Source organism: Cygnus atratus, chromosome 3 (genome assembly GCF_013377495.2).
Source record: "Cygnus atratus isolate AKBS03 ecotype Queensland, Australia chromosome 3, CAtr_DNAZoo_HiC_assembly, whole genome shotgun sequence".
NCBI classification, from domain to species: Eukaryota; Metazoa; Chordata; class Aves; order Anseriformes; family Anatidae; genus Cygnus; species Cygnus atratus.
The window spans coordinates 52551139-52566785 of NC_066364.1; the positions used below are offsets into that span (position 1 = coordinate 52551139).

General features: G+C 39.8%; 1 protein-coding gene across 3 annotated transcripts in view; it reads left to right on the forward strand.

The window, feature by feature from the left end:
* Positions 1 to 15647, forward strand: part of DCBLD1 (discoidin, CUB and LCCL domain containing 1) — a 48816-nt gene that overhangs the window by 15241 nt on the left and 17928 nt on the right. For 2 of the 3 annotated variants that reach the window (XM_035538983.2, XM_035538985.2), the window contains exons 2-6: positions 950 to 1162; positions 11579 to 11716; positions 12252 to 12303; positions 13044 to 13116; positions 14658 to 14791. In XM_035538983.2, coding sequence (XP_035394876.2) covers positions 950 to 1162; positions 11579 to 11716; positions 12252 to 12303; positions 13044 to 13116; positions 14658 to 14791 — 610 coding nt within the window. The remainder of the gene's footprint in view (positions 1 to 949; positions 1163 to 11578; positions 11717 to 12251; positions 12304 to 13043; positions 13117 to 14657; positions 14792 to 15647) is intronic. The other variant, XM_035538984.2, reaches the window with a different exon arrangement.

A 15647-nucleotide genomic window follows, 5' to 3' on the forward strand; every position in this document is an offset into this window, starting at 1 on the left:
TAGTATACTTTTAAATAGTTCACTAAAAATTGCTTCCTTTAGTAGTCAAGGTCTCTTATCTGATACCTGCTTCCTTCCCCTCCGTGGATGCATCCTGTTTTCCATGTCAGCCCCCACATCCCCCCAGTATTTCCATGTGCCTTTTCCTGTTGTCATATGTTCTGCTGCAGCTGCTCCTCAGATGCTTCTCCACCAAGGAAAGTCCCCAAAGCTGAGCTCACTCCTACACATGGCCACAAAAAACTTTGCCAGTGGCAGCATTCTTCCCGGGCTAGAGCAGGCAAGCACCAACCCTCAACCTGTTAGCAAGGAGGCAGCAGCACTGATATTTCCAGGCATGCTGCTGTGAAGTAGCCTGTGTGTAGGGCTGCTAATACTCGTCCCACCTTTTTGTGTTTGCCTTGTCCCCAGTGCTTTTTGCACTGTGCAAGTGGAGCAAGAAAACCATCAGGAAAGTAAGATGAGTCAGGTCTGTGATAGTATGCAGTTAAGTCATGTCTGTGCTTTCATGCATGATTCAGTTACCCTCTCCCTAATGGCTCTTTCTGTGGAAATAAAATACGGAACGATAATTGAGAGAAAACTCTTCAAGGAGTGATCCTACCTATTACATGTGAAATTGCGTCTTTAAGGTTTCGGTAGGGTTTGGCTGTAAAACAAAACCAGAAAGACTGTTTATATAGGACTGTCAAATACATCTTAATTCATGAGTGTTTCCAACCCTCTTTTCTACTGCTTTACAAGATAAATATGACTCCATTTATTTTAATTACCTGTTTTCCAACAACTGCATAACTGAGGTGGAGCATTACAAAACATTTTCTTAGAAGGCAGAGTGCATATAAGATGATTTTGTGGTCAGCATTTTATTACAGATTTTATTTCATTACAGATTTTTTTATTGAGGAATACGTTTTGGTTTTCTTCATTGTTTCTTCTCCTTCTGCAGGGGATGGATGTGGGCACGCGGTGACGTATCAAGACAGTGGGACCCTGGCATCCAAGAACTATCCTGGGACATACCCAAACTACACTCTTTGTGAAAAGAAAATCCAAGTACCTCAGGGAAAACGCTTGATCTTAAAAATTGGAGACCTGGACATTGAATCACAGAAATGTGAATCCAGCTACCTTACCATCCTGAGTTCTTCAACAGTCCATGGTATGTAAAAGATAAGGCAATGGTAAATACATGAACTATGAGAAGTGTGAGTCAATCCCAGCTCAGCAAAGCACAAGGAATGTTACCCTTTTATCTTTCCTCCTCCTTTCCATATTCAAGTGTTTTGTTCCGGGCATGCAGAGCCATTGCTCTCACACCTCATGTGCTGACAAGGCTAGGAGTGCTGCGGGGGGGCTGCACGTCCTCTGGGGCTCGTGCCCTCCTCTGGCACACCCATCTACAGGGCTCTGCCCTCAGGCCTATGGAGCTCTAAGGCCTGTGGAGCTTTATCATGGTTGTGATACAGTGAACGCATGGATCTATATCAGCAGTACATACTTCTCGGGTCAAGAAAGAGCTAGCTCACTAACTACACAGAGGTGAGAAGTTGGAGCCCACTGTCTTGCATCTCTCTATTTCCTAGTCTGTCGAGACCTTGGAGAGGAGAGGAGATAACCTTTATTATTGCGAGCTGTTAGACACTGATAGCCTTTGCTAACCTACAGGCTTTAATACTTGCAGATATTAAACGTGTACAGCCAGGCTGCACTTGTGTAAGAGCTTTGCACAAGAGGATAGGTGATTGAATATGCTATTTAAGTGTGTTTTATTTTGTGTGTTTTAAGTGTTTTACTTTAAGTGTGTACTTAAAACAATAGCACAAAGTCCTCCTAAGAGAACCTGAGGCCTTCTTCAAATCAGTTTTCCCAGTCAGTTGTTGCCGAGACTTTTGTTCTCTAGAAGAGTCAAACAGATTTTCAGGACAGTGAGCTCTTTTGCAGAAGTCAGATTTAAATCCAAAGACATGGAGCTGCAAGGAGTTCTGTAATACTGGAATAAACTGGGGAATAACAAGTTTGTAAGATTTTGCCAGCTGGGAGCAGGCTTTAGCCCTCCAGTCAGCTGCAGTTGAATGTGCTATGCTGGACATTACAAGCAGAACAGGTTCAGTGGAAAAAGCGAATGAAGAGATAAGCTACACAGAGCTTTTGCAGGTTTTCAAGGTCACCCAGCTCATTGCTTGTCTCAGTGAAGTGTGTGGTTCTCCCAGGCTCAGGACTCATAATAGTAAAGAGGGATGATTGCCTTTCATTCATGAGCATGATAGGCCTATAACTCATCTGGTAAGATAAGATCAGGTGAGGTATTAAAGCTTCTCTCACAAACGAAGGTAAAGGTAATTATTGTTCATCAGGAGGGAGGTATTACATTTTGAAACAGCCTTCGACAAGAGTGAACCCTGACATGCTCATATCTAAGCCTTGCGTACAGCCTGATTTGAGGCATAAGGAACATTTCTGTTTGTGTGTGCTTGGATTTTTGTATTTATGTTTATGTTCGTTTACCTGTAAGTAACGAATTCTGTTCACCTGAAGCGTATTGTCTGTACTTGGCTAAGTAGCTACAGCTGTCTGTACTTGGTAAGTGCTACGTGTTTAGTACTGCATTATCATAACTTTGAATAATTTTTACTGATATTATCTTAACATTTCTAATCAAAGGCTTATCTAGGAAACAAGGATAAATCAATATATTGTTTTTTGAAGTGAAAAATGAAGCTTAAATGCTGATTGAAATTTTGGCTCCTTACACACCAGCCCCAAGGCATCTTCACATAGTTCAGTCATGCAGTTATTCAGCCTATAAACAGAATACTGGTATATTATGCAATCACATCCATGTAATGAATTTCTTTCAAGTATTCCCACACCCATTTTCATACCTGATTGGTAATGTCTGATGCATGTGGACTATAATTTGCATTCTCAGTAATGAACTGCACAATTAGCAGATTTTACTTATATCTGATTAAACAAGTTTTGTGGCTTAAGCAGACATGTTATCTGCAATGGTTTTTCTGGTCTGCAGCTTGCTGTAGACTTTTGTACTAGCCTACGTACAGAGACTTCGCTTTACTTTCAGGTGAATCCATGCAGTGAGGAAATAGGACTGTATGCATAAATTCACAACACCATTTGTGTTTTAAAAGGCATGGGAATTTACAAATGAGATTAGGACTTCTCTAAGTGAGTTGTTACAACAGTTTTGGTATAGTTCTGGGATTCAATATGCATTTGTGTAAGCAGAAGAAGCTCTGGGAGTAGGCATGGCTAAGTACAGTCAGTCTTATTGTGTGTCATTTTCGGTAGCTGTTCTCAGCCCAGATCTCCTCTCCACATTTCTTCCCTCTTCACAATAATTTACAAGCAGGTCAGCATCTTCCCTTCAGCCAAGAAGATATTGAGCTTTGCCACTGAAATTCCTTAATAAGATAACGGAGAATTAAAAATGTTTTGCAGGCATTGAAAACATCTGAACAATTAAAAACTAATGTTTGAATGCTTGGGGATGTCTGTATTTGACCTGAGTTTAAAAAGGAAAATCCAAAAAGCTAAGTATGAAGCCTGGCACTTTGAATATTATTCATACTTCAAATTAGCCAGACAGCCTCTGCTCTTTGAGGTGTGCAATTATCAGAAAATAAGGTCCAAAGGGGAATATGGTTTAAATACTATTCTGGTCTCTTAAATTCCACAGAATACAAAAGAGGCAACATCAGTATGCATACAGTCTCCTGTTCAGGAGTGTATCTGAAGCTTAGAAAATTGGTCGGAGGCAAAGCACCAAACTATATGCATGTAAACACAACATTAGCGTAAACAAGTCTTCAGATGACAAAATATTCTTTCATTTCAGATTTCTTCCACAAGTCTTATATATAACTCTGATTCATTCATCGTTATAAACTTCTTCTGGGATTAATGGAATACACAAGGAGCAACTCGGTTCACATTCAGGATATTTATGTTTCATACCCTAAAGGGAAGCTGTTATACACAAATGAGTGGATTCATGGATTTATGTTAGCCAGGTGATTTTTTCACTTTAGTATGCCTGTGACTACAGATTAGACAGCAGAACACTAATTTGAGAGTTTTATTTAAGTTCAGGGCATTCCTCTAATTTTGTAGTCTGACCCCAAGAGTACTATGGATTTAATTCCTTCCTGGAAAAGCACATAGTGTTGTGTACACTGATTTACTAAAGCCTCCCTGCTCAGCTGGAACACAAACTTTACGCTACAGCTCTTCTCACCTTTGATGCTTCTCAGCTTTGATGAACCTGTGAAGGCAGCCATTGCCTTTTTATTTCTATGATATTGCCATCAAAAGATAGTCATTAAGTAATCTTAATGAAGCTCTAAAATTGGAGACATAAAGTGGCTGAACACTGTATTTCAGGGTTATTATTCTGCACGCTATTTTCCTCTATGCTAACCGGAGGAACGACCCTGTAACAAGTCTTTTCTTTCAAACTGCTAGCTTTGTATCCAGACTTAGATGTGAAAACATTAATCATCAGTCGGCAAAGGTAGTCTAACACCAGTCTTGGTGAAACTGAGTCACCTTTGTCTGACAAATCTTGCAATGTTAACACATCTTTGCACATGTTGTCTCTAGGAGAATTAAATTCATTATAATGTCCCTTTTCAAAGGCATGTCTTTGCACTGGATGAAAATAGGGTGGTGTTTGTTTGTTTATTTATTTTTCTCCCACAAAAGGAATCTAGAATAGATGATAATATAAAGCATGATCTCACAGTATGGACAAGGTGCAGCCTCTACTGAAATGCCTTTCTTCTACAGTTAATTGCATTAGCTGAGCATATTAAAAATACTGAGCTCTGAAAAGAGCTTTTGATTTTTTAATTAGTTAAAGGGATATGTGAAAACAAGATGTGGTCCCTGTAGTTCTCAAGAACACAGCAGCCATTGCTGCACTGCTTATGAACGTATTAACATACATGTTTTTAAAGTTCAACAGGAATTGCTTTTAGTCAGCTTCTTTTCACGACTTTATCAGATTCCTGTATTTCTTTTGACCCTTTTTGCTTGCTATCTTCACTCTTTCCCCATCTAGTGGTTTAGCATCTTCTCCTTTAATTTTGTGAGATGATCATCAGTCTTGACTGGAAAGAGATTAAAGAACAGATAAGTGCCTACTTAGTTCTCCATTCACTTGCAGTCAGTAGGAGGTTGATGTGTTCCTCTGGGGTGGATGTCAGATCTGCTGAGTGACTAGTAATAATTTGGAGAGTTAGTGCAGTTAACTTGTTCTTGCATAATTTGCAGTCAGTAACTAGTGTGAAATAGCAAGAGAAATTACTGAAAATGCTTTCTCCTCTCCGCAGCCAGTCTCTAAGCGTTGTTAGGGAAATTGAGCATTTACTGATGTGTGAGTGTCTGATGGCTGTTGAGAGTGAGTGTGCATGTGTGTGTGTGTGTGTGTGCAGGTGTGTAGGAGAACCAAGTGCCTTCCAATGCCTCATACCTGTCATCGTGGCTGAAGGCGATTCATCGAACCAGTCTTTCCTTATTATAGATTGTAATAAGTGTCTTGCTTGAATAAAGGGTGTGCCCAGGTTTCTTTTTCACCCCTCAAAGGAAACTTGTTATTACAGTATTGTTTCTGGTATTTCAGGAAATCCAGTGAAATGCCCAGACAAGTTCTCACTGAAGATCAAGTTAAGCGGTTTCTTAACAGTCAAAACTCTTTTTAACAGTTGGGTTTCACCTGAGGGGTTACAGAAGCCCAAGGTTTTAGTTTTGGAAAGATTTACTTATAAAGCAAAGAAAGCCTGCTTTTCTTTTATCAAATGACTTTTAGTCCCTTTAGATGCATAAATTGTATTGTGTATTTTTCTGGGTTTTATTTTGTTGCTGTTGTTAAACAGGTACAGCTCTTTACTAAAGGTTCCTAGCTGTTGCTATGCTTCTGTCTTTGGATTTAGCTAAAGCCACAGTAAAAGGGGAGATCTCACTTGGGGTCAAGCAGGCAGACCTACAGACTGTGGGAGCAGGTGGCCCAGATCCTCCGTTTTTAAACTGTAATTACTTCTCCAGCCTGACTCTACTTGGATGCCTTTTTCTCTCCTTTATCACAATCTTTGGCAACCTTTTAGATGTTAACTGAAAGTTATATATGTTTTTCTTAAAACGAGAACTACTTACACTCATTCTGAGGTCAGACTGTGTTGCACAGAGTTAAATGTTGAATAACTAGGCTGTCTCATCCTGACTAATGAGTGTGACTACCCTATCAACTCATATCTACTGAGCGTTAACACCACCTTCCCCATGTCCTGCAGAGAAGGACGTGGACCTGCACTTTTCATCTCGTGGCACATCCTTGAGGGTGGTGCTGGTTACCCCTGCGCTTGTTCATCACAGGTTTGGAGCGAAGAAGAGGCTTCTCTTCTTCTCTCTTTCTTGGTAATAGGAGAGGAAGAGCTACTGGTTATGCTCAGCTACTTCTTATGAAAGTGAAGCATTTCTGTGAATGTGGGATGGAGACAAACTTCAAGAATGCATATGTTTTCATACAACAGATCCTTGCAGTTTTGTGAGCTGTTTGTGAAAGACTTGCACACTGGCTGAGTTTTTATCTCTGAAGTAAAGCAAGCATAATCCATGTTCATCGCATCCCCTGTTCTTACCTGACTATTGAGGTACTTCCAAGCCATTTTGTTTGACAAAAGGAAGGATGAAAATTTCAAACATTTTTTCCCATGCAAACTCCGTAGGAAATGATAGTTCTGGAGAAGCATAACCCTAGGATCATTGCACACATTGTTCATAAGATGTGTTGCTCTGCAAGTCTAATGTTAAAGACAGAAAGCAGAAAGGGAGAAGATTCCCTGTTGAACCATAGATCTTTATGAGTTTATATCTAAACTGAGTTTCCTAATGATCTCTTCAAATATCAAAGTGGAAGTTTTAAATGAAGTTGAGGAATTTGAAAGCGGAATGACCCAGACGTGCAATAGGTAAAGACAAAAAGAATTGATTTTAAAAGAAAGAAAAAAGCCTTACAGCAAAAGCAGAAAGTAGCAAATGCTACAGAAACGAGCACCATGTAGGCACTGCCAGTCGGTGTGAGAGAAGTGAGTCCTCTAGTCACAGTGCTTCTTGAGAGAAGTAGAAAGAATAAAGGAGCACAACTCAACAAAGTAATCTCAGGAAATATGCCAGAGACTGGCTGACAGTAGAAGTAAACTAGACTTCATAAAAGGAGACAATATTGTAAAGATGGTCAGATTTGCAAGACAACACTATTATGAAAAAGACAAAAGCAGTAGACTATTGCTAAAATTTTAAAAATAAACAAAGCATAAAATAATCTCTTCAGTCTCCAGACAAGCCAGCCAAAGGATATCCATGAGACAATTTACTGTGTATTTCGCAGGATGTTAATACTGCTCGGAGACAATAATTTCAAAATAGGAGTATTTCATTTAAGCCACCTAAACCATATCAACAGATCAGGAGTTCTGGAGGAAAGGCATTAAATGTTAATTTAATTATAGAGAATATTAAAATAGGTACATTCAAAATCCATAAGCCCCTAATAGCTCTCTTGCAGAATTTAAAAAAATACATATATATTAATGAATCTGGAGTGAACAGACGGAACTACACTTGGGTCAGCTCATTAGTGAGACACCGAAAGAAGAAAAGGCCCTGGCATGCAGATATAGTAACACTGAAATGTGGAGAACACCTACTCAGTTTCATGACATGTAACACATCTGTTTATTAAATCAAAATCCTTTCTTTGTTCTTAGTAAACAAACCAAATAATCCTGCTTACTTAGACTTAGATGTCTTACCTAGCAGACATCCAACAGAGTCACTTAAACAGGAAACAGGGAGAGAGATCAGCGTCGGTGACTCGTTTGTCGAGCCGAATATGCAAAGCAACCCACCTCGCAACTAACATCAGAAGATTAAAAACTGATAACGGGATCTGGTGGTTTTTAAAAGGGATCTTAAAATCTTCTGGCTTAGTCCCAAGCTTAGAAATAAAATTTTTGTCCAGAGTCAGGTCAAAATGCTGCAGTAAAAGTTAACAGAGCTCTTTAAATCAGCTCCTCCCTTGTATACAGGCACAAACCAAGGCTTGCACCTTCATCACTCCTCCCCACTGAGGTTGTTCAGTTATTCATATAGACAGCCTGGAGAAGTCAACAGATCCTAGGTGGAATGGACAGAGAAAACAGGGAGCACATATGAGTCTTAAAAGTAGATGCTAAAGCTGTATTTTTGACATGTGATCTTGTCACTTCAATTGCAATTCAAAAATACTGCCTAAGACAGACAGTTTTCAGATTAAGTCCAATCACTGCATATGCTCAGTGGTTTTAATCTTCTAATGTCTATGAAATCCTACAGTAAGTACGTTGAAGGGAGACTAGGTAAGTCAATGGAGAACAACTATGCTGGGTGTTACTATGTGTAGGGAAAGTGCGTCTAACTCAGGCACACTCTGAGCTGAAACGTTGGAAGCGTGGGAGAGTAACCTTTTTCTGCCTTTTCAACATTAAAGTAGATGGAGAACTACTGTATGCAAGTGCACAGGAAAGCGTACACGTGGTTAAGAACAATCATATTTTTCTGAAGAAAATTAGAAAATGGATCAAAGCATAAAATTCTCTGTCAAAACTGAACCCAAAGAACTGTCTTGACCCTGAAGAGTTATTTCCTAAGCACTACCAGTTATTACCTGGGGAATTTCTTGAAAGACACTCAATGTGTAATGAATTGACTGAGAGGAAAATGAGAATCAGAGGTCAAAAAGGCCACTCTGCAAAAACAGGGCAAAATGGAGAGAAGCTGATAAACAGAAAACCATATTATTCAGTAAATTAAATATGCTTACATTGGTCAACATTGATCATTATAAGAGTGAGGAATAACACCTTTTCCTAAAAACTGACTGCACATCTGTTGTTCTTTCATGTAGTAAAGGCAAAACTATCTCCAAAAACAGCAGTTAGAAATGTGAGGTAATGCTTATACTTTTTTTCTAAACCTTAGCTCTAAGTGCTAATTTCTGTATTTGGTAGCCTGGAATTAAGCTTTACTGGATCTCATGGAAGGCTGAAGACTTGGTTGTGTATTGTTGATGTTAACTGAATTCTTGAGAAGAGCTGTGTCGAAATATTTTGCAAGGCTTCATCTGTTTGGAACAAAGAACAAGTAAATGTTCTCTGGTGTTAATAAATGCCTTTTTTTTTTTTTCCAAATCTATGCAGATAGATAACTGATAAACCTTTGGAAAAACATTAATCCCTGCAGTGGATTCTGTTTTTTGCTTTTATATCCTTGAAGTAGTTAGTCCTGGGTTCCCTTAGATTTGAGCTACCCATTGGAGTCCCTGGGTACACCAGACCTGCTCTTGGCATAACTGTGAGATAACGACAGCTTTGTAACCCATATTGGATTTAATACTTAACAGTAGAAACTTCTCTTCAGGCATTGCATGCTGATTTCTTAAGCTGATTGTATCTGAATTACTGGCTTTCATATTATACAACTCTATAAGTCTAGACTTTTTTATGTTATTTTATCATTTTTTATTGTTACATGTGATTTGTTTGTATAATTACCTGGGACACATGTAGACTTGCTGCTGAAGGAGACACACAATCCTGCTCCAGCCAGTGTGCGGTTGAGTGAGTCAGCGATCTAAATTATACCTACAGAGTTGATAGGTCACTGCGAATCGCTGCAAGGGAAAAAGCCAAAGAGCCTTGGTGAGAAAACATGTAGTCAGTCCCTGAGAGAAGAAAAAGATTAAAGCTTTCTCAGTCTCGCTATTTTGAAGAAACACAATGACTTCCTTTCTTCTTCCTCCTTTTTTTTCCCTCTTTCTCCACTCTGGAAAAAAATGTAAAATTTTAAGTTAGCACTTTACTTCTCCCACTGCAATCTGACACAAAAGACCTTCTCAAATAAATCACTCGTGCAGTTGTCTGGTATGACACAGTGTCAAATGCTGTCTTTTTGATAAGTTCATTTCCTAAGCAATTTGTTTAACCCTTTTTATAGACATTGTTTTCTCTGACTAAGTCGTGAGTCATTTTCAACACAGGAGTACTCGAGGGAAATGTCACAATTGTCACTTGTTTCTCTGCCTGCCTGGCTTTGCCTTATAATTTTTACAAGCCAAAAGACAGAGTTCCTCCTTTAATTTGTCCCACTCTGCTGTCAGCTGGCTGTCATTGCCTCTGACTGGGCTACTCTATGGGCTGATCTTGTAGTTGCTATAAAGTTGGTGAACTATTTGGGAAAGACACCTCCCCACCCCCAAAGAGTATCAAACAAAATGAAGAGGCTTTTAGGAGCCTGTTTGGAAGGGTACTACCAATAAAATTTGTGCTGCACTTTGACTGTAACTTCTTGTATCACAGAAGTCAGTTCCAAGTTACCATAAGGTGTCCACCACCAAGAAAATGAGATTGTCCAGGAAAAATCAAAGGGATCATTTTTCATCCTAAGGACTTGCTTTAGTATACAAAAGCTGTCATATACTTCAAGAGAAAGGTGGTCTGAGGGCTTTTAAAGGGTCTTGTTTGCTTTTTCTCTTAGAAAAAGAAATGTTTGTCATTTTACAAAACCTCTTATATAATTGTTTATATTGTAAGCATCCCCATAAATTCAAAGAAGCAGACCCAAACTGCTTATGATTTTCTACATCTGAGGGCAGCCAGGGACAAGTGTTTGCACCCAGGCGTGGTGACAGAAGAGCAAAGACTATGGTGATTTCAAAAGCAAGCTCCCCTCAGGAACTGACTTCTGAAGGAGCAAATGTAGTCACAAAGAGTCCCAGGCATGCCTGCTGTGGCAACAAAGGAGTGTCCTGAGGAGTGCTCCAAGGTATTGCAGTTGGTAGCTATAAAACTCTTATTTAATTCAACGTAAGTGCAAGACTCGTGTCTCCTTTTCCTGCTCCCTTCCCCTTCCTCTTCCTCTTTATTTTATCTAAAACTCTGGAAACTTGAACTATATGTTTCAATGGACTGATGATGTTTTTAAAAGGCAAATAAATGCAGAAATTTTCTGAGCAAAGCAGTACTGCTTTGTTGTACAACATGACTCGTGCACACACATCCCTTAAGACCAGATATGCTGTTTGTGATCTTAACCTTTTCTGAATAGCTGCTATGCTGAAGCAGCCTCAGCTGTATGCATCTGGAGAGTTTATCTAACACACCCTGTGTAGATCCCTTGGATTGCCTTTAAATGTTCTCTTTATTCTTTCTCTAATGAGTTACTGCTGCTTTTAAGAACACTGTACTTCAAAGGTGGAAGAGCATTAATCATTCTCTTGAGGCTTATGCAATGAGAGATCTTAATACTAGAATTTATGCCACGAAGAGACGATTGGATTCTTGCCATTCTTTGTCAGGGTAACGTTGGAGCTCATACCCATAAAGGACTGAAGTTCAAACCCTTTTGTCAACATTTGGATTATACTGAAGGAGAATGAGGATGTTATGAAACTCTGCTAATCACAAGAGTACTCCAGCCTAACTATCTCATCTAAACTCTGAAATCTTCGTTCTGTCTGTAGGGCCCTACTGTGGTAATATGATGCCTGTCCCCAAAGAAATCATTCTGGACAGCAACGAAGCGACTATTCACTTTGAGAGTGGATCCCACGTGTCAGGGCGAGGCTTTCTGTTGTCCTATGCCAGTAGTGATCATCCAGGTAAAGTACTGTTTCTGAAGGATAAGCAGCATTGTCCTTCCTATTTCATTATCTTCCCTACACATAAACTTTGTCCCAAATGTTTGGTCCTAAATATTTCTGGTATCTTATTAGCATGAACCATCATATTTTTAATAGCATGTGTGCAAGAAGCAATTGTAACATTAAGCAGATCTAACAGCTGCTGAAATCTTGCCTAGATAATTTTCAGTACAGGCCCGGTGAAAAAGAAAATACCTTCTGCATTCTGGGCTTTTACCACACTGTGATAGGATGAAGAGATTGTAGAGGTTAAGATACAAATCCTACATTTAATATTCTGGGGATCTGCATATCTTTGATGAAGGGGTGTAAAGCATGAGTGGAAGAGGGAGATGAAAAGAGTGAGGGAAAACCTTAGCTGTTGTTTTACTTCTAATAAAGTTGTGCAAGTATTACACAGAGAGGTCTTCAAATGCAATTTCTCGTTTAGCCAAATGTTGTTCTATATTTCCTTGTCCTCTGGCTGGTATTGACATTTGTACACTTTTCACAGATCTAATCACATGTTTGGAACGAGCAAACCACTACACAAAGACTGAATACAGGTAAAGAAGTTTTACATCTCTGTGCGGTCATTTACTTTTCTGGCATCTGGTCTAATTGCTGTAAAATGTCACATAAGACATATACAGTCTTAGTTGTCTGGAGAAATGATTTTTTTTTTTTTTTTGAGCTACAATGCTGTAATAGTGTCAGGCCTGGCTATGAGAAGCAGTAGTGCAGAATGGAAGTCTGCAGCCCAGGAAAACAAGTTCCTCTGCTGAGTTACAGAGCTCTCAGCAATTCTCATTTGGGCATACATACGTATGGTATATGTAAAAAGAGTTTCCACTTTGAAATTCAAAGTAGCCTTGAATTCCATTGCATCTCCTGAGAGCAGATCACGCCCCAGCTGATAAAAGATTATCTGAGGACAAGCTATAATTTCTTGGCTCCTTGATAGGATTTGAAATGGTAATAAATTGTACTTTGCTGGTTACTGCCTGGATGTGCATGCAGGCTTCTTATCTGGGCTGGGCTGCAAGCGTGCATAATAGCATTTCTAGAACAACAGAATTGAACAAAAATGCACTTGGAAAACTGCTGTTTTGATTCTTTGTGTGCTGCTATGTGCAGTCTATTCAGGGCCACTTTCATTTACCCTCTATAGTCAATGATATGTGATGAGCCAGGACTTACTGCTAAAATATCTGTGGGTTTGAGAGCATCTCTTTTGCATGGGTTTGTTTCTGGGTATCATCATTACAGTCCAGTTTTTAAGCAAGCCTCTGTTCTTTTACTACAGCAGATACTGTCCTGCTGGCTGCAGAGACGTTGCAGGTGACATTTCTGGGAATATAGGAGAAGGATACAGAGATGTAAGTATTCAGGATAATGAGGGAAAAAATATAAAAAAAGAAAAGAAGAGAGAATCTATTGCTCGGTTGCATAGTGCAACTTGGTTTCAATTTTTGCTGCTTGGCTTTTGTCAATAATTCTTCCCATCTGTGTTAGATATACCTTTTACTATCAGTATATTGGTATGTTATCAGTGTACAAGCACACCGAGACGCTTTTCAAACAGACTAATCAATCGTGTGAGAACAAAGTCCACTGATTGTCGACTAAACTTACTATAGTTTTCTGGCTTTTTGGCTGCACAGGATTTTTCCCTCTTGAGGCAGTGCTCCTCAATGTACTAAATATTCCTATGACTTCATCTTTTACTTGTTTGGAGTCCGTGTGCATTTCTTTTCTAAAGTTATCTCTTGCAGGAATAAAAAGCATTTCAGTAACTTGTGGGTTTTCTTTAAGATTCTGTTTGCAGTATCCCAGGAATCTGCTCTGAGATGAAATAAATACTATACTCTGCTTAATCACATCCCACTGATAACTAGAAACCCCTTGGATCATTCTTTATTAACTGCTTGATCTTTAAAATGAAGTTGCCTGAGTGGTTTTACCCGCAGTTCGTATCACACATTGCTCTGCCTTTTTTGTGCCCCTCACCTCCCTCCCTTCATGCCTCTGAAATCTTTGCATCTTTCACAGTGGAGTAAGCTTAATCCTTCCACTGAAGTAAAATCCCACCATGTCACAGGTAAAGCAGTTGCTGAGTTTCCAAAATACCAGTGTTCATGTTCAACCTGTTCATCCAGTTACTCAAGCACAACGCCCCATCCCGGAGAATGGCAGAGCTGAAAAAACAAAGAAATGCCACATCGCCTTCTAATTAGCTGAGTTATTCCTGCTGTACAGGGTGATTAGAAAAGAAAAGCAGCACATGGCATGACCTCATGCAGATCTTATCTAGGTGGAGGAATTTTTGAAAGAAAATTTCCCTCGACCATGAACACGGGATTCAGCTTTCTGATGGGAAGGACCTTCAGGGCTCCATGTGCCCTGCTGCCCCTGGGTCCCCAGTGCACCCAGCCCTCCCTGGAGGGGACAGTCAGGCGCCCCAGCTTGGAAAGTGGTGGATGTGAATGACACACAGCTGAATTTCCCAATGCATACCATGCCACAAATCCTAAGGCAGTACACAATAATAGACAGATCTGCCTTCAGGTAAGTTCAGGAAGTAATTCTAATTTTCCCTTTGCAAAGAAGGCTGGTTGTGTTGCCTTTGACTTTGTTTTCCTGAGGCAGGCCAACTATTTATTAGGTTAAAACCTTACAGCACCTTCCCAGAACCAGATTATTAGCTTTCTCATTTGAAAACAAAAATTGTCTGTTGGAAACAGATGTATTTTGTTTCAAAGATTCCTGTTGTGGGTCCCACACACACAATTCTTACTGCTACTATGCCTGTGCAGGCTGTTTATTGCTCCAACACTTAGAGTGGGTTGGGAGTGGGAGCATTACTGCTTTGTCAGCCCCATCCCCTGAGTGTTTTGGTGTGATGCCTTCTGCCTTTCAGACGTCGCTGCTGTGCAAGTCGGCAATACACGCGGGCATCATCGCAGACGAGCTGGGTGGGCAGATCAGCGTCACCCAGCAGAAGGGCATCAGCCACTACGAAGGCGTCGTCGCCAACGGCGTCCCCTCGCACGAGTGAGTACCGCTGGCACCCGCCGCCGGCTCTGGGGGCGATCCCTGGAGCATAATGCACTGAGCAGGTCAGCAGAAGCAGGTGGGACACCACACCGATGGTTTTCTGGGGAAGGAGAAGATGTTAGGTGTGGGTCTTGGGGCTTTTGGGGTTTGTTTCTATGGCTGTATTAAAATGGTGTTGGCGCAGATTGTAGGAGAACGTTCCAAGTTTATGTGGCTTTATACAGCACAGGGCTGTATTTTCTTTCTCTTTTTGCTTTTCCTTCCAAAACACATTTGCAAATTACCTTGTTAGCAGATACATGAAAGTATGATGTTCTGCAACAAACACCTTTAATCGATGTGCTAATAAATCATGCTAAATTCATGTTAGAGTTTAAAAAAACCCTAGGAAGAATGAATAAATAAAAAGTGCCATTGAGCCATAGGGGATTCAGTGAATACCTTCTTAAACGTTGTGCTTTTGACATGTTCAGAATTCTTCTCATTTAGAATATTTATAGCAAGGGTGTTATACTTACCACTTATCTTCTGACTTTTAATTGTGCTGTTGTTGAAGTAGAAATAAATCCTCTAATCTCTATCCAGTACAGTAAACCCTTCTAGCAACTGCCTCCGTCATTCCTGTTGGTTCATATTTTTTAATTTTAAAATGTTATCTGGATTTTGCAAGATCCATTTTTTCTTGTGGAAAGGGAAATATCTTCAGTCCCATAGACTAAAAGAGCTAAGGCAATATGACTTTTTTATTTTGAAACAAGAACTACAACAACAAAAAACTACAGTACCATATCAGCCATTTTGTATGCATTCTGTGTTTCCCTTCTCTCAGTGAAACAGAAAAAGGCAAACCAGC